General features: G+C 39.2%; 1 protein-coding gene across 1 annotated transcript in view; it reads left to right on the top strand.

The window, feature by feature from the left end:
* The window catches only part of tars3 (threonyl-tRNA synthetase 3), a 75,217-nt gene extending 49,171 nt beyond the window's left edge, over positions 1 to 26,046 (top strand). The window contains exons 17-19 of the mRNA XM_057834327.1: positions 9,604 to 9,676; positions 16,498 to 16,612; positions 25,610 to 26,046. Of these exons, the coding sequence (XP_057690310.1) occupies positions 9,604 to 9,676; positions 16,498 to 16,612; positions 25,610 to 25,758 (337 nt within the window). The 3' untranslated portion in view covers positions 25,759 to 26,046. The remainder of the gene's footprint in view (positions 1 to 9,603; positions 9,677 to 16,497; positions 16,613 to 25,609) is intronic.
* Positions 26,047 to 26,373: the final 327 nt, after the last annotated feature.

The raw sequence follows: 26,373 nt of genomic DNA, 5'->3' as shown, positions 1-26,373 counted from the left end.
CCATCTAGGAGTGGGAACCTCAGGTCACCTCACGATATGATACGATTCGCGATACAAGGCTCGCAATAACGATTATCTCACGATATCACGATACAGCGATTATCGATATATTGGTCAGAAATTGGATACATGATATTCTACGGGGAAAAAAATATTTCAAAATAGAAAAAAATACTGTTTAAGTCATTTATTAAACAGTGACACCTTTTCTGTGCAACATTGCTGTAAAATATAAATCTACTGCAAATTGTGCACCTGCACATATAGAGGAAACAAACCACAACCACTGATATCTCTTGGAGAGATCATGATGAATGGCACCCATAATTTCTTTAAAGTTTTAAATCTTTAAAAAAAAAACTGTGCTGTAGGTGTCAGCAGTTGAGCTTGGAGTGGGGCAATGATAAAATTGGTGGGTCTTTTCGCCGTATATGACCTATGTTGCCAAAAGCGTTGGTTTCAGCACTTCCACTATCTGCTTCAGCATTTGAGATGTCAGACTTGGTCAGTCACAGTCTTCCTCACCTTAAAAACAGCAAAATAAAACAAAAAATATTAGCTACTTAATAGCTTTTGAGTTGAAATCCTGATTTTTTTTTGAGTGAATTAAAAAAAATATGAATTGAATGTATAGAAATGAAAAATGCAATAATTACCTATTTTTAATATGTAGGCTACATTAATTATCATGCACATCACTTTATATATCTTGGAAGCTATTCAAACCATTTTTATAGCTTATTGTATCAAAATGGCAGTAATTACAGTTTGTGTGGTAAACTAGATAAAAAGTGGTTCTCAAATAATATCAAATAAATCGGTAAATTCATGTGGGCTTGTTCGATATTCATTTTCATCCAGTTTAGGGTCCTGGTTTATTTTATATCATTCAACACCAAATGTCGTCAAAATAATACGTGTAAATCAAAAATCAATTACATTGCAAAACTTTCTTACCTCAAGTGATGAAAGCGAAGCAGTGAAGAAATCCGGTGTGCACTTCGTCACCAGCTGCCAGTGAACCTTATTTTTGTTAGACAATTCTTGCATACAGCAAAGTTCTTGTTCACCTTACTTCCTTTCTTGTTTGTGTAAAATCTAAAGTGTGTCCCCATGTGTGATTTGTAGCAATGTTTTTCTCATTTTTTCCTTCACCGTTCTCACGAACTTTAATTTTTCAACCCACTTGGAGCTTCCTCTCTTCTTCTCTAGACGACTTGTGCGCACTTTACCTTCACCGCCACTCTTGAGCGCCCCTAGAGGACCGCCAAGGAATTGCTCAACAAACATTGAGCAGTTTACAGCATCCATACGCCATTGTATGGCCAATATGTTAAATAAAAGTATCGATACTTGGCGGGAGCTAATCGATAACCGGGTTGCAAAATATTGCGATATATCGCTGAATCGAGATATTGTCACACTCTTAGTGCCATTTGTGTCCCCAGTATAAAATGAAGTTATATTTTCACTGAAGTTGAACAAGTAGTCATTCAACATATATTATTTTATCGATTATAAATTCAAGGGTGCCAGTTACGGATGTCCCAATCGCATATTTTTTAGCCCGAATCAGAGTCTGAGTCACCTGATTTTGATAATCTGCCTATACCGAACAGGCTTTCTCGAGTGTCCCAGAGATCGCGAAACTTGGAAAATAAGCGCATTCATCAAGGTTTTGTCGGCCATGATTACGTATATCCGTCCTCGGTAACAGCCTGATAGCACAGATATAAGTACGCCTGCCTGCCCCTCTGCTATTGGATGCATTGTTGACCTTGTTGACTGAAAACGGAGCAAGGTTCTATTGTGGGCTCCACCTCTCAGCGCAAAATTATTCAAACTTGCCGTTCCGTCCAAGACGGCCGTCCACCGCTCACTTTCACCGAAAAGTCTGATCCAAAATACTGTAATGCCCCGGATAGGGGGAAGGAAAGGGGTCAGTATTGGCTTACCTACTTTATTATGGCAACAATAATCAAGAAAAACAATAACAAAATAACAGCGGGCTGCCGTGACAAGCAACCGCTATCTCGCCCCTTCTCCCATTCTTCCTACTCGCTTACCCCTACATCACAGCTCCCCTTTCCGATCGTTTCTTAAGGGGGTCGCGCTTAGTAACGGACATTAGGATACACAATGAATAGGTTGCTGCTGAACCATCCACACTAGGCTGCCACTAGTTTGAAATGACCTTTAAAAAAAAAAAATCTCATTTTCAAGGCGTGGCGGCTTTTATTTTGGTGTGGCGGTGTGCCACAATCTTTTATGTGAAGGAGAAACCCTGCCGAATCCTTATCCGAAAAAAGTTTTTTGTTTTTGTTTTTTTTTAACAAAAATGCCAAACATGCTACTGTCCCACTGTGCCGCCTTCATAATGTGGATTATTTTTAAACCAGAATAACGTCGAAACATGCTTGTCTTTATTAAATGCTTTATAAAATACTCACGCTGCAGAGAACAGCCTCTAACTTCCATAATGAGTTGCCACAGAACACTTAGGCAAGTTTAACGATGATTGACACATTCATGTCTTTGATCGTAGAGCTACCAAGTGGAAGTGCAAAAATTAATCGATAAATCGTCAACGAATCGATTAACAAATTAATCGACAACTATTTTGATAACCGATTAATCGTTTAGGACCTTGTTCACCTTAAACTTCTTGAAATTATAACATCCAACGTCTCAGTTATAAATATTATCAGATTTCTTCATTATATTTTCATTAAGTCCAAGTAGGACATGAAGAAAAATCTGCCTTTACTTTGGAAAACAATTCACATTTTTGCCAATTTTCAGACATCTTACTGTCTAAACTAGCTTATTAATAAGGCTGCAACAACTAATCGGTTAAATCGATTATTACATTAGTTGCCAACGAATTTCATAATCGATACATTTGAAGACTGCAGTTAAGTCAGAAAGCTGTAATATCATTTTTGAAGGAAATGGTCATCCATTTTGTCTTCATTGTTACTTACAACATACCTAAAACAATTTCAAGGTAAATTGTGAAGGTAATTGAAAAAAGTGACATTTATCCGGCTAATCAAATACTTAATCGTCCAGCCATTAGGAAAATAATTAGAGATGTCCCGATCGATCGGCATCCCGATTGATTGGGTCCGATCACGTCATTTTCCAAGTATCTGAATCGGCAAAAATATATCGGACATACCTTTTTTAAATATATATATATATATATATATATATACTTTTTAATTAAATTGTTTTCTAATTGTATTTAACGTTACAGACATAATATGTTACACTCATCCAGAGTCTTTAGTTTTGGCTTAAAGTAGGGTTATCAAATTTATCCCGATAACGGCGGTAATTAATTTTTTAAAAAATGTATCACGTCAAAATATTTAACTCAATTAATGCATGCCCTGCACGACCCATTCACGCATTGTTGCGCTTAATCTGAAATGCCGCCGTTTTACCTATATAGAGAGCTAAAAGGCAGCGTAAAATAAGTAGAGTGAATTTTGGCAGCTTTTGGAGCCTTTTTTAATTGGCTAAAGCATTACAATCCCTCTCCCTACAATTAGAAATATCGTGGGAAGCAATGTGGGGAAGCGAGGTAGTAATTGATCTTTATCTTAACACCCTATGTTATTTACCAACACAGAGAAGATATATCAATTGGTAGCACTACGTACAGTCATGGTTGTACTTCCCATCATGCATTTGGGCATGGCTACAGTATCATTTACTAAAAGCTCAACAAATACACTAGATGGCAATATTTAGTCACAATATACAAAGTCACATTTGTCCTTTAAGAATTACAAGTCTTTCTATCCGTGGATCCCTCTCACAGAAAGAATGTTAATAATGTAAATGCCATCTTGAGGATTTATTGTCATAATAAACAAATACAGTACTTATGTACTGTATTTTGAATGTATATATTCGTCCGAGTTTTATTCATTTTTTACTTAATGCATTGCCAAAATGTATATGATCGGGAAAAATGATCGGGAATGATTGGAATTGGGAGCAAAAAAAAAGCAATCGGATCGGGAAATATCAGGATCGGCAGATACTCAAACTAAAACGATAGGGTTCAGATCGGGAGCAAAAAAACATGATCGGAGCAACCCTAAAAATAATCATTAGTTGCAGCCCTACTACCAAACTTCTCTGGCATGATCAAAGCTACAAACCTGTCAATCGACATTAAAGGGCAGCTGAAGAGCTTTTCGGATGAGCGTTTTACTCTTTTAAATTGGCCTGAATGCATCATTTGCTGTCTTTATGAAGGCAGCTGATTGTGATAGGTAGCAGCTGTCCTCGTTCCCCCATTTGCCCTCCAGCCTGCAATCAGGGAGACCTAACAGACTAGTCTAGGAGGATACAACATAAGTAAACCCTTACTGACAACTTGATACATTTATTACTTGATGGCGACCTTTTTTGTTGTTGTTGTTGTTGCTTGCCTGTCATAAGACAGCTGACAGGTTGTCTATTCATGTCAATTTGATATATTTACTAGATCTATATAACTACTCTTTTTTTTTTTTTGCAATTACTGATAATTAAGTCACACAATGACTGGGGAATGAAAGGTTCAGAGAGAAATCACGGTGCTAGATGCCTATCACTCTTTCTTGATGAGTGAGTGTCGAGCTTCCAACCGGCGTCATCACCAGCGTCTGCTGTGCAGAATAAATCGTCGTCATCTGACGCCTCAGATTCAAACATGTAGGGATTAATTGTAGATCATCTTTCCTGGGAGCCTTTACCATTGTTAGCGTCACGAAAGAGCGATCCTTAATGGTTACGTTTGGTGGAAATATCACTGATATCTTTGTTGCTGCTATGCTCGCTGAGGATAGTCTTCTGTTGCATTGGGGAATTTACGTCACACTTCCGAGTTTGGGAAGGTACTATTAACAGAGTGCACAAAACAAACCTAAAAAAAAATGCAAATCATCCTTGCAGTTACATGTTAAAAATGACTTGGTTGTTCTGACAAACTCGTATAAAGTCTATATTCGTAAAATTACACCGAAATCCAAAAAGCTCTTCAGCTGCTCTTTAAGTACCAAACGCAAGCTGGACAGTTTGGCCGCACTGATTAGCAGGAGGGAGGGTGAGCGGTTGTGGTGCTGTACGAGCATGAAGCAGAAGAACATTAATATATTTTTTTGATTACAAACCCGATCCTTTTCACCCCATTCCAATCCTCTGAAAAATGGCGCGATCAGCCCAATTTCTGATCACGTGATCAGATCGGGACATTCCTAGTAGTGGTGCAATTATTAATCGATTGAGTATTCGATTAGGAAAAAAATATTCAAATTTTGCTGCTTCGAGTATTCGTTTAATTAGAGTGGCGTTGTAATGGTTTGTTTTGGAAATGTTTGCATTTAGCTTTATTGATTTGGGTGGATACACTGCCCTCTAGTCTGCCTAATTTCACATAGCTGAATCCAGCTGCTCCCTGTTAAGACCAACCTAAGCTAAGTTTTTGTTTGTGCTAAAGTTTTTTAAATGCATTCGTATTTTAGTTTATAGGTCTATTTAGCCGTTTTTTTGTTGGAATATGTGTCTGAACCATTTGTTAAGAGGATTGTAAAAAAAAAAAAAAAGTTAGCATTATATAGCATTTAAGCTAGCGGACTTTTGCTATTTAAGTTAGCCAATTGTTGTTTTAATGTACATTGATCCTCATTTTGTTTTTTTTTTTTTTTTTTTATACAGTTTGAGGCTCAGCTCAGGTATTTTTTATGTTCCTTATCCGCTTACTCAATTATTCGAACTAAATAGTTCATCGATTAATCGACTACTAAAATAATCAATAGTTGCATCCCTAATTCCTAGTATAGGCTTGTAAATTCTATTTTTAATTTAATTGACTTCTGGGAAAAGGTCACACCAAAGGTGGGAAATTCAACTGTGGTAAGCAATTTTTACGTCTTTTAAAGCAACACTTGGTAGCTTTTCAGTTTTAGTCAATTTCAGCAACGCTGGTGGACAAATGCGGTAGTGTTTTGCCTTAGTGAAGATTGCGTTTCCCATGAGGACCAGCGCACACCCGCACAGTGTCGTAAAATCATGATCTCCTGGTCGCTTGCAGATGGAATAAACAACATTTCTGTTTCCAGCGGGTGTGTGGGGGATGAATAATAATAAGGTAATGAATCTGGTTGTGGCTAAACAATAGCATATGACTGTTAGCAACCGTGTAGCTTAGTGTGGCTTAGCCCCCCCATTCCACCCGAACTCATTGGGGCGGGGAGTCATGCCAGCGAGTAAAAGCCGGGCAAATGTTTATTCTGTATAGACATAAGTTTCCGAGGTTCTTCCGCTTTTCTTCTGCATTTCTGCTCGTGACTTCTGTTTTACACATTCTCTAACCAAAACAACAATGGAGCTGGAGTGGCATTACTTGTCAAAATACCTCAAAAAAGACCATTTGGAAATGCTGCATCCATCTGACATCACGACATCTGAGGACAACATGAAGAAATATCTAAGAGTTGCCACAACCAAAATATCTTTGCATTTTATTGCTTTAATGGCAGTGGATGGAAACACAATCAGGGACCTGAAAATCTCCGAAGCATCCAGTTTAATTGTGTCCTTATACATGAATATGGGAATTTTGTGTTCATGAAGGCAGATGGGGAACCAAGACAGCGCCACTAAAAAGCAATAACAGGTACAATTATGTTTAATTTGACTATAATTCTGTGCGTTTCGTCGCAGCTGAGACATCATTAGCTTTGCTAATTGTAGCTATTCAACAATAAAGAAATGGAAAACAAACACTCATCTACAACAAGTAATACACAGGCTTTTTACCCTAATTTCATAAATGCAAGTGTTACACGTTTTTTGTTCGTTTATTTACAGGTGGAAAACACTGTTAGGCGAGGGAAGAGAACTTGATGTGCCTCACAACAACAGTTATGTTGATTGACATACAGTATATCGAGACTACATGCATCCTACCTTGATGATCATGGGAGGCTGGATTTATGCTCCGCCTTCATTAATATTTTTCTGATAATTTTATAAATTGTGACTTATTGACCTGCTTGCACATGCACCAATCGTTTTAAATAAAACAAGAAATGGAATCGTGTTGTCCAAATGTTTTATTGTGAGCAGTAGCTGCAATGAAAAAGAATGACATGCTATTGGTCTTTATTAGGGCTGTCAAACGATTAACTTTTAATCGAGTTATTTACAGCTTAAAAATTAATTAATCGTAATTAATCGGAATTAATCGCAATTCAAATCATCTATAAAAAATGCCATATTTTTCTGTAAATTATTGTTGGAATGGAAAGATAAGACACAAGACGGATATATACATTCAACATATGGTACATAAGGACTGTATTTGTTTATTATAACAATAAATCAACAAGATGGCATTAACATCATTAACATTCTGTTAAAGCGATCAATGGATAGAGGGACTTGTAGTTCTTAAAAGAAAAATGTTAGTACAAGTTATAGAAATTTTATAAATTTAAAACCCCTCTTAATGTTTTCGTTTTAATAGAATTTGTAAAATTTTCAATCAAAAAAATAAACTAGTAGCCCGCCATTGTTGATGTCAATAATTACTTACACAATGCTCATGGGTGCTGAAGCCTATAAAATCAGTCGCACCCAAGCGCCAGCAGAGGGCGGCAAAACTCCATAAAACACAAGTGAGCGTTTCACTGTACTGTCATTTAAATCTGTCTGAGCGGGGTATCTGCGTTAATTGCGTCAAATATTTTCACGTGATTAATTTAAAAATTAGCGCCCGTTAACGCGATAATTTTGACAGCCCTAGTCTTTATATGTACATGTGTGATGTACTCATAATACCATAACCATAGACTTCATAATGATATTGACGGGTAAGATTCGACCTTCACTGCGCCATGCCTTCAAGTAGGACACCATCATCCAATCCGCTTCAGTTATTCAAAGTCGGTCGCAGCGACATATGCAGCGATCCGACGCCGAATTTATGTTGAAAAAGTACGAAAGCTGTACTGCATAAAAACAGGAAGGATTGTCTCAGGAGTGATATGTTCGAGGATTCAAGGTAGTGATATTTTTCGTTTTTTCACAAGACTTTTCAACTTAAAAAGCTCTCTGTTATAAGGCTGCCGCCACAATTTTTAACAGACTAGCATGATTCTTTGACATATTTATGTAAAATAAATGCTAACTGCATGTTTGTTTGCTTTTTGCTTTTAACCAAGATTTAGACTGTTTTACGTCCAAATCTATAAAGAATTCAGGGATTTAAGTATTTTTTTCACAAAAATTTTCACTAGAAAAGCTCTGTTTACATATGGTGGCTGCCACATTGACTGACCGACTAGCATCGTACTTCAACATATTTACGTAAAATAAATGCTACAACCCCTAGCAAAAAGTATGGAATCACCAGTCTCGGACGAGCACTCACTCAGACATTTTATGTAGAACAAACTCAGATAAAACGCTTGAAAAAATAATTAGTTCAAAAGTGCAACTCTTTAGCAACTCTTTAGAAATAACAATCAAAACACATCTTTAGTAGCACTGCCTCTGGCTTTTATGATAGCTTGCAGTCTCTGAGGCATGGACTTGATGAGTATTCATCATCAATTTTGGTGCCAACTTTCTTTGATTGCAGTTGCCAGATCATCCCTACAGGTTGGAGCCATGCTGTGGACCACTTTTTTCCATTTCCAATTTCGACCACAGGTTTTCAATAGGGTTGAGATCTGGGCTATTTCTCCAAGGACTGCTTTAACAGTTTTAGCTCTGTGGCATGATGCATTGTCGTCTTGGAAAATGAAAACATATTTTCAATTGAAGGGATAAGAAAGCTATCTAAAATTTCAATGTAAACTTGTGCATTTATTAAAGATTTAACCACAGCCATCCCCCCCAATGCCTTTGCCTGACATGTAGCCCCATATCATCAAGGACTGAGGGAATTTTGATGTTTTCTTCAGGCAGTCATCTTTGTAAATCTCACTGGAACAGCACCAAACCAAAGTTCCAGCATAATCACCTTTTCAAGTCAAGAATCTGCATTGGACAACGTGTCAAGAGGCAAGAATCTGCATTGGACAAGGTGATGATGCTGGAACTTTTGTTTGGTGCTGTTCCAGTGAGATTTACAAAGATGACTGCCTGAAGAAGTGCCGGTGAAAGCAATACAGACCCCCTCAAAACACAAACAAGGTTGTCAGTCGACATATTATCACAAATGTTATGAAAATACTATATAAAGATTGAAAAGTTACCTAGCGTTGCTTTAAAAATCAGACTTTGCCATTTTATGAAGTAGTGGTTGACCATACTGTGTCCACTCTGTGTTAAAACCATTTTTCCAAGAAATGAATTGAATCATTCCACAAAGTTTATTTGTAAAATTATAGACTTCTCATCAAGTATCCAAAGTCATGTTGTATATTATGCTAGCACAGCTAGGTTGAGGGCTAACTTTCGTGTCCACTCTGTTACGTTCAAATGGCACCCTATTCAAAAAAATGACCCAGTTGCATTTCACGAACTGTAGTAAAAAAAATTTTTTTTAAAAAGCACAATATTAACACTTTTTATGATATTCCTCCATATCACCAGGCCTCTTTGGATCTCTCCCAGACAGGTGATGGTGGTGCCTGTCAACCCGACCTGCGAGGAATATGCTAGGAAGGTGAGCCCCTTCGTTTCGTTTCAAAAGGGGAGTTTGACATTTGAAGGAGAAAGAAAAAACTTTCCGAATGTTCTCAAGAATATTAGGATGACATTAAAATATTAGCTTTTCCAGCGAGACTGTACTGGATTCATCATACAATACTGTCTTGTAAACCTCAACTTTCCAGCCACTTCCCTGGTTATTTGATGTTCTAGCCAATCAGGAGAATGAAGCGGGAGCTACAGACTATCTGCTTGAATACAGTGTCGGAGTGCAAAACGGTTCTTATTGAAATTTCTGAAGTTTGGTCAAAAGTACGATTCATTTCCTCGATTCGCCATGTTTTAAGTTGTATCTGGAACACAGGACCTTCTCGGTAATGATTGGAGAATTTTGCTCCTCACCGATATCTCTCTCTTCTGGGGTTCCACAAGGTTCACTTTTAGGGCTTGTTCTGTTTGCACCTGTTACGTTTGGGGTTGTTTACAAAAAAAAAAACACAATCTTTTTTCATCTATTTTCCCTTGATTCCCGATGAACGAACTGCTCTTACTGAATTATTGGACTGCATCTCTGATATGGAGCAGTGGGTGGCACTAAAGTGCACCTGAACGATGGCAAAATTGAATGTATAACTTTTGGAACGCCATCCATCTTTCACCCTTTTAAAATAAGTGTAAAAAATATTGGAGTAATACAGTAGTACCTCGACATATAATCCTTTCGACATTGGACGGAAAATTTGACTCGTCATTTGTCTTGGGGCTATGAGTCATGTTATCACTCAAAATTAAAGGGGAAGTTCAGAATTTTTTACATTAAGCTTAATCTTTGAGTTAGCAGGGTTTAATTAGTCGGTGGGGTTTATTTTTAACAAATTCCGTGCAGTTAGTAATTTATTAGTTTGAGGGCTCCCGAGTGGCTAAGCTAGCGCAAGTCAATGAGCCCGACCTAGCATGCCAATAAAAAAAAAAAAACGTATGCACGCATGAAAATCACCGATGACCCATGCAATCAATAGTATTGGCTACTTCAGGATGACGTTATTAAAACTTATCAATGCATGCCAATAACTGCAGGACGAACAACAACATTTGTAATCCAGTAGCTCTGTAGGTAACAGGTTGCAGAGCGGAGTGATATTTTTTCCACAGGTGTGTTAATGTCGTAGCCAGCAGCAAGTAGCCACAGTTTGTATTGTTCCTCGTTCTTCATAGGGAATATTTGGAAACTGTCATTTGCCCATTTCTTCTGTCTGTTTCCACAGTCTCTAAATGCGCGTTTCACTATGTTGCTGTTCATCAGTCAAGACTCTATAGCAGACATGTCCAAAGTCCGGCCCGGGGGCCAAATGCGGCCCGTGAACAAATTTCATTCGGCCCCCCGCCTCTGTCATAAAATCAATTACGCTGGCCCGCACACAGACTTAATAAATTGGTCAGCAGTACTGCTACCAGCATATGAAGTAGCTTACACACTAAATGATACTCCTCATTTACCCACTAAAAGGCAGCAGCACTCTAAGCAATATTACCCCGTATGACCCTTCCAATTTTCTAAAATGGCGATAAGCAACAAAAAAAAAAGAAAGTTGACTGCGTTGGCCAACGCTTCAAGGATAGGTGGAAATAGGGAATGGGACGTACTACGTCATTGTTTGGACGCGCCTCCATGCTGGCAATATGATTCACTTCCGGGCCGGCAGAGTCAATGCGGATTGTTACGTGTGGTAGTGCTAAGCTAACTCTTTCGGTGTTTTAGAAAGAAAATATGGGTGCTTATTGTTGCGTTACCGGGTGCAACAGCGTCTCCTACGACAAAAAAAGGGGTTAGGAAAAATGAACTCACTTTTCACCGTTTTCCTGCATGGAGGACTAAATATCAGATCACGAAGGTACGACGGATGGCTGGATTGCAGCGGTTCGTCGGAAAAGCATTTATGATCATATTTCTGCTGGAATGAGAGTGTGTTCCTGTCATCTCTACTCTTGTAAGTTGAACGCTTTATCCACTTTTGGTTTCAATACGTTTTTGTTTTTTTACACCGTTGTGTAAATCTGCCTCGGTAGCAATGCTCGCCTACTACGACTCACCTACCTGTTGTGTTCCTAGGTAAACCTGCTGACAACACATCCCGATTGGTCACCATCTCTCTCTTCTTGGATCATTTGACAAAGAAAATTTGTTCAATGGAGTGGTTCCATTTGTCCTGTGTCGAACTCAAACAAGCCCCTGCAGCAGACGCCATCTGGGTCTGCCCTTCTCGTCGATGAACTGCGGGCTTTTAACTTGTGAAAATGCAAGAACTTTAATGCACATATTTATTCTGCCGGGCTATTTAACTATGGCCAGTGACGTATTATTATATATATTTTTTTTTTAACCACTTTGACAAAGACACGTTTCATTGTAATGTTGAATTTATATATTCTATTATTATTTTTAAATTATAATATTCTTATTTGCACTTATGGAGACTTTAGACTGTCAATTCAAATAGTGTTGGAAAAGTTGCAATACCTAAAATAGAAATGCAAGAACTGTAAAGTACATATTTATACACCTTTATTTACCTAAGGCCACTGGATGTTTTTTAACTGCTTTGAAAAAATACAAGTTTTGTTGTGATCTTGTATTTATATAGTATATAGCTTTTTATAATTTATTATGTATTATAATATTTGCTGCCCCCTGCCAGAGTGTGGGCCATTTTGTACTAAAAGGATTTTAAACTGTCAGTTCAAATACTGTGTTGGAGACTAGTACTTGCAATACTTAAAATGGAAATGCAAGAACTTTAAAGCACATATTTATCCTGTCTGGCAATTTACCCAAGGCCAGTAAATAGTGTTTTAAACTGCTTTGACAAAGACACGTTTATTGTGATCTTGTATTTGTGTATTACTTATAATTATATAATATTTGCTGCCACCGTCAGAGGGTGGGCCTTGTTTGCACTAATTTAAAGATTTTAAACTGTCAATTCAAATATCGTATTGGAGAAATTGCATTACTTGAAATAAATCTATTGCAACTTATCAGTCCCAGTTCTTGTCTACAACACTGTCCAAAAATTGTCAATGCATATTCCAAATAGAATAACAAAATTAAGTCACCTGACTTTGTAATTATTACACCTGTTTATTATGAAGACCTGAAGTAAACAACAAGCAGTTACAGTTTGTCAAGAAGTTGTTCAAGTCATGTTTTGGTATTCATATTTTATTGACTTTTCACAACAACACTTTGTAAGAGCAGAGCAAACTGAAGTTTCAGCGTGCACTCTTCGCCTTTCCAACCTCTCATAACGCTCCGATGTGGTGCGCTTGACCTCAGAATAACCCAAGAAGAGATATGGTGACCAATCGGGATGTGTTGTCAGCATTTCATATGCAGGTTTTCCTAGTAACACAACAGGTAGGTGAGGAGGAGGAGAAGGTTAGCATTGCTACCGAGGCAGATTTACACAACAGTAAAAAAAACCAAAAAAAAAACGTATTGAAACCAAAACGGATAAATCGTTCAACTTACAAGAGTAGAGATGAGGGGAATACACTCTCATTCCAGCAGAAATATGATCAAGAGAAATGCTTTTCCAACGAACCGCTGCGCCCCAGCCATCCGTCGTGCCTTCGTGATCTGATATTTGGTCCTCCATGCAGGAAAACGGTGAAAAGTGAGTCCAGTTTTCCTCGCCCTTTTTTTAGTCGTAGGAGAAGCTGTTGCACCCGGTAACACAACAATACACACCCATAATTTCTTTCTAAAACACCGAAAGAGTTAGCTTAGCACGACCACACGTTACAATCCGCATTGAGTCTGCCGACCCGGAAGTGAATCATATTGCCAGCATGGAGGCGCGTCCAAACAATGACGTAGTACGTCCCATTCCCTATTGGACTATTTCTTCACTAAAATACGCAACAACTGTGTCCGCGTCATTTGCAAAGAGACAGTCACTGTTTTGTAAAGAGTTCAATGTGAGGCAATATTACCAAACAAAACATGCTGATATGTACGACAAGATTACAGGGAAGATACGTTGTGAGAAATTGAAGCAACTTGAAGCTAGTTAAATATTTATTGCAGCAGTATTTCGCAAGAGCCCGAGTCGAAAGAACGCCACAAAGGCTAGTTGCGAGATTATTGAAATTATTAATTTGAAAAAATAATAAAGCAAATGTGACGGACAGAATCACTTGCTAAAATTTGCTTGAATATATTGTTCTACGTAAAGGACGTCAGCCAAGGTCGGCCCCCCACATTTTTACCACACCAAATCTGGCCCCCTTTGCAAAAAGTTTGGACACCCCTGCTCTATAGACTGATGCTACATTCGATGAAGGTGGGAAGTTTGAGTTTTCAAACCTCCGACCAGCAAAAATATCGCTGGAACGCCACTCGAAATGGGAGGCCTTAGTCGCCAGTTCGGGAAAAGAAATACCCCGACTTTAGACATCACTTGACAAAATGCGCTGCCTGTCGAAAAGCAGACCATCAATAGTCAAATTAAAGAAGGCAGTTTACAGTGTGGTCTATTTACGTTAGCTGTCGTTTTCCCTCCAATTTGATCGTTTACGACAGACATGTCCAAAGTGTGGCCCGGGGGCCAAATGCGGCCCGTGGTCAAATTTCATCCGGCCCCCAGCCTCTGTCATAAGATCAATAACGTCTGGCCCGCACACAGACTTGATAAATTGGTCAGCAGTACTGCTACCAACATATGAAGTGGCTTACACATTAAATGCTGCTCCTCATTTACCCACTAAAAGGCAGCAGCACTCTAAGCAACGTTACCCCGTGTGACGCCTAGACTTCCAATTTTCTAAAATGGCAGCAATCAACAAAAAAATAAAAGTTGACTGCGAGGATAGGTGGAAATTGGACTATTTCTTCACTAAAATACACAACAACTGTGTCTGCCTCATTTGCAAAGAGACAGTCGCTGTTTTTAAAGAGTTCAATGTGAGGCGATATTACCAAACAAGACACGCTGACATGTACGACAAGATTCCAGGGAAGATACGCAGCGAGAAATTAAAGCAACTTGAAGCTAGTTTAATTTCACAGAAGCAATATCTCAAGAGTCGAACGCCACAAAGGCTAATTGCGAGATTCTTGAAATTATTAATAAATAAATTAATAAATAATAAAGCAAATGTGACACACAGAATGGCTTGCTAAAATTTGCTTAAATATATTGTTCTACGTATAGGGCGTCAGCAGGGGTCGCGTTAACTGAATATTTTCCATCGTTGACCGATTTTTAAAAATGGTGACAGAAAAAACAAGTCCATCTGTCATTTTGACAGGTTGCAATTCACACCCCAGACCACAGGGTGGCGAGTGAGCATATTAATTAGTTATTGTCTCTCTTGATGCATGACGTCGTTGGCCTTACTCGGAAAAATGTCAAGGCAACTGAGTGTCCGAAGTTTCATCAAAAAGCCCCAAAACGACGATGGTGTTGATAAAAGAGGGACTGTACAAGCGGGCATGCAATTCAAGTCCATGCGCACCAGGAGGAAGGTGTGAGAATGCGTTCAGGCCACAGCAGGTGAACTGTTAATTTCATTGTTCCATATGTAGCCTACCTACTGGGGCCACAGTCAGCTGTTTTTGTCACTGCGGAGAAAGTTACATATTCATCTGCTTGATGTGTGATGGCACGGTATGGATTCTCTTTTAAGCTTGTTCGGACAGAATATTAATTTAAAATGAATGAAAACTAAATACTATTGAATATTTTGAAGCGGTATGCAATGTTAAGAGTCTTGTTAGCTCGAATTGCTGTGTCCAGCCGCTGTAGCTCTGCTGCTCTCTGTGAAGTCTCTATTCAAGCCGGAACGCGCGCGGCTCTTAAGTGTCTCTGTCACGTGACTGTGTCGTAGCCGGTAATGCGCTCGGCCAAATGGACACACAAGTACGGAAGGTGAAATATGCCAAACAAAGGGTCACCACAATGTCATTATTATCATTTTAAAAATTTAAGTGACGGGTAAAAGTAGATTATGACCGGATTTTTATGACCCTGTCAGTCAAAATGACAGACAACGAAAAAGTCTAGCGCAACCTCTGGGCGTCAGGCAAGGTCGGCCCCCCACATTTTTACCACACCAAATCTGGCCCCCTTTGCAAAAAGTTTGGACACCCCTGGCTTACGATAAGCCATGTTTGCTGGAAGTCAACATGTCTTTTGATGGCCAAAATAAAAAATGCTTGGAATGCTTTGAGGTCGCAACTGGTACCATCTGAGTGGGATAAGTCTGACTTCCCACCTACCTTGAATGCAGCATGAGCACGGGTGGCCGAAGCAGTCCTCTCTATTGTGGTCGCGTTACGCATCTAAAAAATTAGCCTGCAGGAATTAATAAATTATGGCAGTTTGGTGTGACATTGTTTTGGCCGCAGGGGTATTTTGAACAACGATCTGCATTTTGAATTTATTTGACTGTTAGAGCTGTTAATATCGTTTTTTTATTGGCATGCTAGGAAGGGACCATTGACTCATGCTAGCTTAGCAACTCCGGACCCCTGAAATTAATAAATAACTGACAAACTGTACGGAATTTGTTGAAATAAACTCCAGCGACTAATTTAACTCCTGCTAACTTGAAGATTAACTGATGTCAAAAATTCTGAACGTCCGCTTTAATATCTCATGCCCCCCATTTACTGCAAAATGGATCCGAAGGGGTGCCATTTGTTTGTGCTACATTTGCGCTAGTTGTTAGGACACCACTCTGTTATAGATAGATAGATAGATCCGCCTAGTTGATTTTGAGGCATTTTGGAGTCACTTCCTGTCAAAACACTTGAGCATCCTTCTTCGCTTTCAGGTATGCAAGCAGTTTACAGATGCAGGCATGATGGCGGACGCTGACCTCGACTCTGGGTGCCTTTTGAATAAGAAAATCCGCAATGCTCAACTAGCCCAATATAACTTTATTCTGGGTAAGGAGGGGTTTTTTTTGTGATTTTTACTCTCATTTGTGTGTATCTGTTGCTATTTAATTGCTATTCAATCAGATGTGCTAGTTCTACCTTGACAACTGACAAAATGTGTATTTTGTTTGTTTTATAATAGCTTAATTAGTTGGGAAATGGGAAAATAATACTGTACTGTACATCAACAAAGATTATAATTCTTTGGTTTGATTTTTTTATTTTTGGGTTCCACTTAACCCACATTTATAGCAATTATATCTTGTTTGGGTAAGACCTGTTTATTTGTCACCAAATACAGTGAGAAAAAATAGGTATTTGAACACCCTGCAATTTTGCAAGTTCTCCCGCTTAAAAATGATGGAGGTATGCTTGTCCAATGTGAAAGACATTCTAAAAAAAATCCAGAAATCCTAGTGTATTTTTTTAATGCTGCAAATACGTATTTGAACACCTGAGAAAATCGAGTCAATATTTGGTACAGTAGCCTTTGTTTACAATTACAGAGGTCAAACGTTTCCTGTAACTTCTCACCGGGTTTGCACAGAGTGCCGCAGGAGGTTTTGCACCACTGCTCTACATAGATCTTCTCTAGATCAATCAGGTTTCTGGGCTGTCACAGACAAAAACTGAGTTTGCGCTTCCTTCAAAGATTTTCTTATTGGGGTTAGGTTCTGGAGACTGCTGAGACCTTGATTGCTTTTTATGAAGCCACTCTTTGTTTATTCTGGCTGTCTGCTTCGGGCCGTTGTCATGTTGGAAGACCCAGTCGCGACCCATTTTCAATGCTCTAAGTGAGGGGAGGATGTTATTCCCCAAAATCTCGCATACATGGCCCTGGTCAGCCTCTCCTTAATACAATGCAGTTGTCCAGTCCCATGTGCAGTCAATACCATGTAATTATTTGGCAGATAATCTAACTATTCTGTTATCAAACTAGGGCTGGGCGATATGGCCTTAAACATGTATCACGATAAATTGAGCAGATTTATCTCGATAACGATAAATGATGATAAATTCGCCCAAGCATACTGTTATATAATTTGAAAATCTGAATCAATGCATGAAATACAGATTAACTGTTTGTTGTTGATTTATTTACCGGCATTCAATTTCATATACTGTATTTAACAAATGTACATGCAGTCTAAACATTAAGTTTATAAAAATGTATTGTAAGCAATAAGAATTCAAGTATGAACATTTATAACAGCGTGTATGACTTGAACAATGTACATTATCAAAATCAATATGCCTGTGCAAACATGTCATTGTAACACAAATGACTTGCAGCTTGAACAGTACACTTAAAAAAGACAACTTATTGTTAATGGCTGCTGTGACATAATTATTAAATACAAGTGTTTACTTTATGGTTTCAGGGCCCCCCCCCCCCAGTTCATTTTTTAATAAATGCACGCACAAATGAACCCCCAAACAAACAGAGACACTCACACACAAATTAAAGCTATATAAAGATTTTATGATAGCAATAATGACACAGAAATAAGCACATACAGAAAAATAGCTGGGGCCATTTCTCGGTCATTATAAGTTTCGCCGTTGGATTGTACTTTATGCTGAATGCTTTACCATCACAAAAGCTATCAGAGGAATCACACACAGACAGATACAAAATAACGCCACATAGTAGTTGCTAGATGCTGTCCGTGCCCAATCCACTCATTAAATTCAGCCGTTTCGACAAAGTTAGAGCCGCTATCCGACTCCATCACGTTCATTTGTAGCGTTAGCCGCTAGCTAGCGTTAGCCTGGCTACCAGTAGAAAGCACTGAAAGCACCATCTCTGGAAATCGTGAGAACAAGGGAGGACAGCGGGTGAAAGCCCGTCTGGATGCCACCATGAGTCTACTAAATGTCGGGTGAAAGTTTGGTGAACCTCCCTTAAGCCACACTCCATCACGTTTTACTTGTAGCGTTAGCTGCTAGCGTTAGCTTACCAGGCTTTTGTTTGATTGGCTTCTTGATGATCACGTGACTCTCTACGTAAGCCCATTGACTGCTTTCTTAAAGGGGAATGAACATAAACGAACAACACAGAATCAAAGCGGGATGAAAAGACTATATTTTCTTGTTTTATTAATTTACCGAATTTACCGACATGGTCAAAATTACGTCGGTCATCGTTAAGAATTTCGGTGACGGTAAATTTTCGGTTTACCGCCCTGCTCTATATCAAACCCAATCAGCACTAACCATGTCACGTAGATTATACATGTTTCATTTAAGAAAGTCCAATCAGGTATTAATAACACATGATTGTTTAAAGAGTGACTCTCTGGAAAGTCCTTGGCGGGTTGTTTTACGTTGATTTTCACAGGCCACTTCATTATTCATGTGACCACTTAAAGAAATTGTGATTTTTCCGAAAAAGTCTATTAATGGGTCTATCGTATTCCTCGTCGAATAATCCATAAGAAAAATATAACATATTCATTCATTCATTTTCCATGCCGCTTTTCCTCACGAGGGTCGCGGAGGTGCTGGAGCGTATCCCAGCTAACTACGGGCAGTAGGCAGGGGACACCCTGAACTGGTTGCTAGCCACTCGCAGGGCACAAGGAGACATACAATCATCCACTCACACACTCATACCTACGGACAATTTAGAGTGTTCAATCAGCCTACTACGCATGTTTTTGGGACGTGGGAGGAAACCGGAGTTCCCGGAGGAAACCCACGCAGGCACGGGGAGAACATGCAAACTCCACACAGGAAGGCCGAAGCCCGGTATTGAACCCTTGATCTCAGAACTGTGAGGCAGACGTGCTAACCACTCAGCCACCGTGCCGCCAATATAACATATATGCATCTAAAATAATCCTAAACGATTTTATTAGCAATTTTAACTCTTTTTAGCAAGGTTCCTTGGGTATGCGTACGTTCCCATAGCAACCAGTCCTGTTATTGTCCTACGTCACAAGTTATTTGACTTTTATTAAATCTGCTATTGCTCGAAGTCCAACTGTCCCCCTTACTTGCACACACTCGAGGGGCCCCATGTTGCTTGTTGCCTAGGGCCCCCGGGGACCCTTGCTACGCCTCTGCTACCATCTCCATGCTTCACAATAGGGATGGTGTTCTTGGGATGGTAATTCCTCCAAACACTATGAGTGGAATTAAGACCAAAAGATCAATTTTGATTTTATACAACCACATGACTTTCTCCCATGACTCCTCTGGATCATCCAAATGGTCATTGGCAAACTTAAAACAGGCTTGGACATGTGCTGGTTTAAGCAGAGGAACCTTCCGTGCCATGCATGATTTTAAACCATGACGTTTTAGTGCATTACCAACAGTAACCTTGGAAATGGGGTCACAACTCCTTTCAGATCATTCCCCAGCTACCCCTGTGTAGTTCTTGGCTGATTCCTCTCCATTTTTAGGATCATTGAGACCCTCCAAGGTAGATCTTGCGTGGAGCCCCAGTCCGAGGGAGATTGACAGTCATGTTTAGCTTCTTCCATTTTCTAATATTTGCTTCAATGGTGGATCTTACAGTTATGTGAAAAAATTACTTCACCCTATGAAAGCCTGTGTGTATTCTAAAATATTTGGTCGTATGGATATTTAATATCAATTTTAACAATCTTGAGGGATTCAAGTAATAGAACTAAACAATTAAAACTGAAAAAAAATATATATATTTTTTAATAACTTTCTGTTACATTTTGAATAAATGTAATTTCTGTTGCGGAATAAATTAGGACACCCCCACATTCAATCCCACTTAAAATGACTAAAATCACACACAGGGGTATCACATCAGGTGCACATGATTACAGCATCATTACCCACTGTTTTGAAAGAGGCTTGCCTTATTTAAACCTTTATTTTGTTTGGTGTGCCCCTGACTGTTGAAGTGAGAGAAAACACCATGGTGAGATCAAAGGAGCTGTCTGAGGCCTTCAGCAAGAAGATTGTAGGCGCTTATGAGTCTGGTAAGGGATTTCAAAAGATCTCCAAAGAATATAAAATCAGCCATTCCACTGTCCGGAAAATAGTCTTCAAGTGGATGACATTCAAAACAACTGCCAACATGCCCAGGTCAGGCCGTCCAAGCAAGTTCACCCCGAGAGCAGACCGCAAGATGCTAAAAGAAGTCTCCAGAAACCCTAAAATGTCATGACGGGACCTGCAGCAGGCTCTTGCTACTGTTGATGTGAAAGTGCATGCCTCTACAATCAGAAAGAGACTTCACAAGTTTAATCTTCATGGGAGGTGTGCAAGGAGGAAATCTTTGCTCTTCAAGAAGAACATGAAGGCCAGACTGATGTTTGCTAGAGTGAATGTAGACAAAGACGAGGACTTCTGGAATAATGTTCTTTGGACAGATGAATCTAAAATTGAATTTGGACACCAAAACAGAGGACATGTTTGGCGTAAACCCAATACAGCATTCCAAGAAAAGAACCTCATACCAACTGTGAAGCATGGTGGTGAAAGTGTCATGGTTTGTGGATTTTTTGCTGCAGCAGGACCTGGCCAGCTTACCATCATAGAATCCACCATGAATTCTGTCGTGTATCAGAGAGTGCTTGAGGAACATGTTAGATCATCTGTTGAAAAATTAAAGCTGAAGTGAAACAGGACCCTGCAACATGACAATGAACCAAAACATATCAGTAAATCTACCAAGGATTAGCTGAAAAGGAAGATATGGCGAGTCCTGGAATGGCCGAGTCAAAGACCAGATAATAATCCCATTCAGATGTTGTTCGGTAACTTGAATCGGGCTGTACACGCAAGAAACCCCTCAAACATCTCACAACTGAAAGAATTCTGCGTTGAAGGGTGGGGCAAACTTTCTTCAGACCAATGTCAAACACTGGTAAATGGCTACAAAAAGCATCTCACTGAAGTAAGATGGTAGCACTAGCTATTAGGTGGTAGGGTGTCCTAACCTTTTCCTCAGTTAGAATATGCATTTTTGTTGATATGTTTGGTTTAATGAGTAAAACAATGTTAGTTTTTGTTGTTTACCTGCAATTAAATCATTTTCTTTTCCAGGGATAAAGAAAAACAAGATCATTTATAAGTGAACATTTCTTAATAAAGAACTGAATATTTCATGGGGTGTCCTAATTTTTTCACTTGACTGTATATCATCAAGCTGCTTGGCAATTGCCCCGTAACTCTTTCCAGCCTTGTAGAGATCTACACTTCTGTCTATCGTGTCTTTGGACAGCTCTTCGGGATGTATGGGGTGGGCAGGTGTTTATATGCAGCTAAACGGCTCAAACAGGTCAAAAAGTCCACCTCCACTCCACTTACTTGTGAGTATAAGTGGAGTGGAGGTGGACTTTTTAAAGGCGACTAAAAGGTTTTTGAGGCTCACAATTCTAGCTGATAGAAGTTCAAATACTTATCTATTCTGCCTACCCTTTCCAAGGTATTGGAAAGAGTAGTCTGCAACAAACTCAATCACTACCTAGACAAGCTACCTAGACAAGCTAGACAACATTGTATCATTGCAGTATGGATTCAGAAAGAAAAATAGGACATATATGGCAGTACTTGACCTAACGGGAAAAATCCACGATACAATTGACAAAGGTGACTACGGAGTCGGCATTTTTTTGGACCTATCCAAAGCATTTGACACCATTAAGACAGATATACTAATTAAAAAACTAACAACATTATGGGATTAGAGTCCTAGCGCTAGAGTGGTTCCATAGCTAGCTATCTGGAAGACATCAGTATGTCAACATTAATAACTCAGAATCATCATACAAAATCATCAGTCATGGAGTCCCCCAGGGCTCCATCTTAGGGCCGCTCCTCTTCATCCTGTACATTAATGACTTAGTTAATTCCTCATCCGTTTTGTTGATACAAATTCATTCTTTTCCCATGAACATCCCTCTGCACTTGAGCAAATCATAAATAGTGAACTAAAGAAAATAGACACATGGTTTAAATGTAATAAACTCTCTCTAAATATCAGTAAAACAAATAACATTGTTTTGCTCCTATAAAAAACAGCCCATCAAACAAATCTGCTTAAACATAAATGGAGAAACCATTGAAAGAGTCTGCTCTACAAAATTCCTGGGGGTCCATATTGATGAGTACTTCAATTAAAAAAAAAAAAAAACATCTTGATGAGCTCACAAATAAACTGTCGAAATATGCTGCTCTGTTTTTTCAACTTCGGCATCATATCCCACTATCTGCACTTCTCACCCTGTATCAATCTTTATTTGAACGACATTTACAATATTGTAATATCATATGGTGCAACACATTTGCAACTCATCTAAAAAACTTGAAACACTACAGAAAAAAGTTATACGTGTCATAACATGGTCCGGGTTCAATGCTCCAACTAAATTACTATTTCACCACCACCACCACCACCTTCTGAGGCTAAAAGAACACAACTACTATCAAAATGCTTGCATAATGTATCAGGTCATCCATAAACTACACCATAAATTAAGTGATCTCATCCCAAGCTGTACTCCTCAACACACATAGACTTCCAGAAGAAAAAAAAATCACATCACTAGGAAAAACAGAAGGCTAAAGTTTACAAGTTTTGCTATTGTGTGCAGAGGACCACAGATCTGGAATGAACTGGACGAAACACTTAAAAAATCACACTCCAGCTCCATTTTTAAGAAAAAAAACTGAAAACTCACCTCCTTGCAATGTATGCTTAATATGTTGAGTCTTTGAATGACATTACTAAGGTTTCACATGACTCAGAATGTTGAAATTTTCCAGAGTTAACTGTATGTATGTGCATGGGTGTGTGTACAGTGGGGCAAATAAGTATTTAGTCAACCACCAATTGTGCAAGTATTCCTTCTTGAAAAGGTTAGAGAGGCCTGTATTTGTCAACATGGGTAAACCTCAACCACGAGAGACAGAATGTGAAAAAAAAAACACAGAAAATCACATTGTTCGATTTTTAAAGAATTTATTTCCAAATTAGAGTGGAAAATAAGTATTTGGTCACCTACAAAGATTTCTGGCTGTCAAAGAGGTCTAACTTCTTCTAATGAGGTCTAACGAGGCTCCACTCGTGACCTGTATTAATGACACCTGATTTAACTCATTATCGGTATAAAAGACACCTGTCCACAGGCTCAGTCAGTCACTCTCCAAACTCCACTATGGCCAAGACCAAAGAGCTGTCGAAGGAGACCAGAGACAAAATTGTAGACCTGCACCAGGCTGGGAAGACTGAATCTGCAAAGGGTAAAACGCTTGGTGTAAAGAAATCAACTGTGGGAGCAATTATTACAAAATGGAAGACATACAAGACCACTGATAATCTCCCTCAATCTGGGGCTCCATGCAAGATATCACCCCGTGGCGTCAAAATGATAACAAGAACGGTGAGCAAAAATCCCAGATCCACACAGGGGGACATAGTGAATGACCTACAGAGAGCTGGGACCACAGTAACAAAGGCTACTATCAGTAACACAATGTGCCGCCAGGGACTCGAATCCTGCACTGCCAGACGTGTCCCCCTGCTGAAGAAAGAACACGTCCAGGCCCGTCTGCGGTTCGCTAGAGAGCATTTGGATGATCCAGATGAGGACTGGGAGAATGTGTTATGTTCGGATGAAACCAAAATAGAACTTTTTGGTAGAAACACAGGTTCTTGTGTTTGGAGGAGAAAGAATACTGAATTGCATCCGAAGAACACTATACCCACTGTGAAGCACGGGGGTGGAAACATCATGCTTTGGGGCTGTTTTTCTGCAAAGGGACCAGGATGACAGAATGAATGAGGCCATCTAATGAGAAATTTTGAGTGAAAATCCCCTTCCATCAGCAAGGGCATTGAAGATGAGACGTGGCTGGGTCTTTCAGCATGACAGTGATCCCAAACACACAGCCAGGGCAACAAAGGAGTGGCTTCGTAAGAAGCATTTCAAGGTCCTGGAATGGCCTAGCCAGTCTCCAGATCTCAACCCCATAGAAAATCTGTGGAGGGAGTTGAAAGTCCGTGTTGCCCAACGACAGCCCCAAAACATCACTGCTCTAGAGGACATCTGCATGGAGGAATGGGCCAAAATACCAGCAACAGTGTGTGAAAAACTTGTGAAGAGTTACAGAAAATGTTTGGCCTCCGTTATTGCCAACAAAGGGTACATAACAAAGTATTGAGATGAACTTTTGATATTGACCAAATACGTATTTTCCACCAAGATTTGCAAATAAATTCTTTAAAAATCAAACAATGTGATTTTATTTTCTGTTTTTTTTCCCCCCACATTCTGTCTCTCATGGTTGAGGTTTACCCATGTTGACAATTACAGGCCTCTCTAATATTTTCAAGTGGGAGAACTTGCACAATTAGTGGTTGACTAAATACTTATTTGCCCCACTGTACACACACCCATACACATACATACAATTAACTCTGGGAAAATTTCAACATTCTGATTACTTCGGATTTGTCATGTGATACCTTACTAATGTCTTTCAAAGACTCAGCATATTAAGCATACATTGCAAGGAGGTTCATTTTTTTTTCTTATAAATGGAGATGGAGTGTGACATTTAAGTGTTTCGTCCAGTTCATTGGACAAGTGCCATTAATACAGGTAACGAGTGGAGCCTCGTTAGACCTCGTTAGAAGACGTTAGACCTCTTTGACAGCCAGAAATCTTGCTTGTTTGTAGGTGACCAAATACTTATTCTCCATTCTAATTTGGAAATAAATTCTTTAAAAATCAAACAATGTGATTTCTTTTTCCACATTCTGTGTCTCATGGTTGAGGTTTACCCATGTTGACAATTACAGGCCTCTCTCATCTTTTCTAGTAGGAGAACTTGCACAATTGGTGGTTGACTAAATACTTATTTGCCCCACTGTATTTGAGTTGAGCCATTATGGATTAATTTAGGTAAACTGATCATGTAAATAATTTTCACAGATGTATTTATTTCTATGAGTGATATTGGTATTTGCCTCATTTGACATGAACGGGTGTTGGTCTTGTCATGACTCTGCAGTGGTCGGTGAGAAGGAGAAGATGACCAGCAGCGTCAACGTGCGCACCAGGGACAACAAAGTTCACGGCGAACTATCAGTGGCCGAGACGTTGGCGCGGCTGAGTCTTCTCAAGCAGGCTCGTTGTAGAAATGCAGAAGAGGAGTTCTGATAAAATGCTTCGTGAGGATGTTGGAGTAATTCAGTCTTCTCCAGATGACAGTGGTCCATATTTCATGGACTTTCATTTCATCAAAGTTGGTGCTGAGGATGTGTTGTTAAAGGTGCAAATTTTTACTATGATTGATTAGAGAGGGTTGAGGGTTTGAAGGAACGTGCGTCGATTGTTATCATGAAGACTGATGATGTAATTGGCCTGTCTTTTCTTGGAAAGAAAATAAAACACGTTCAAGTGCAGCTCTTTTGATTTATGTAGACAAAATTAATAAATGAGTGTTTGAAAACGTCAGAACCACATTCACCTAGCATTTCCATCATGAAATATTTACATTGTTTCCTACATTCATTTAGCTTTTTTTCCCCTGAACTTGTTATTTTGATAATTCCTATTAGGTCATTTGTTAAAGGAATTTTTTTTACTCGCAACTACCACCTAAAATTTATCTGCAGCCTGTGTTATGCTCGAACATAAATCAACGAGCATTTGGCCCATCATCAGCACCAGAAATGGAAAATGTCACGTTTGCTGTTAGTAGCAAATCTCACGTGATTTAAAAAAGTGGTTTTGCCAAGCAAAGACAGTACTGCTGCATTCGTGGACGTGCAT

The sequence above is a fragment of the Corythoichthys intestinalis genome, chromosome 1 (genome assembly GCF_030265065.1).
Source record: "Corythoichthys intestinalis isolate RoL2023-P3 chromosome 1, ASM3026506v1, whole genome shotgun sequence".
NCBI lineage: Eukaryota > Metazoa > Chordata > Actinopteri > Syngnathiformes > Syngnathidae > Corythoichthys > Corythoichthys intestinalis.
Note: the sequence above shows the minus strand (reverse complement) of the source record. Positions and strands in the feature narration are given on the sequence as shown.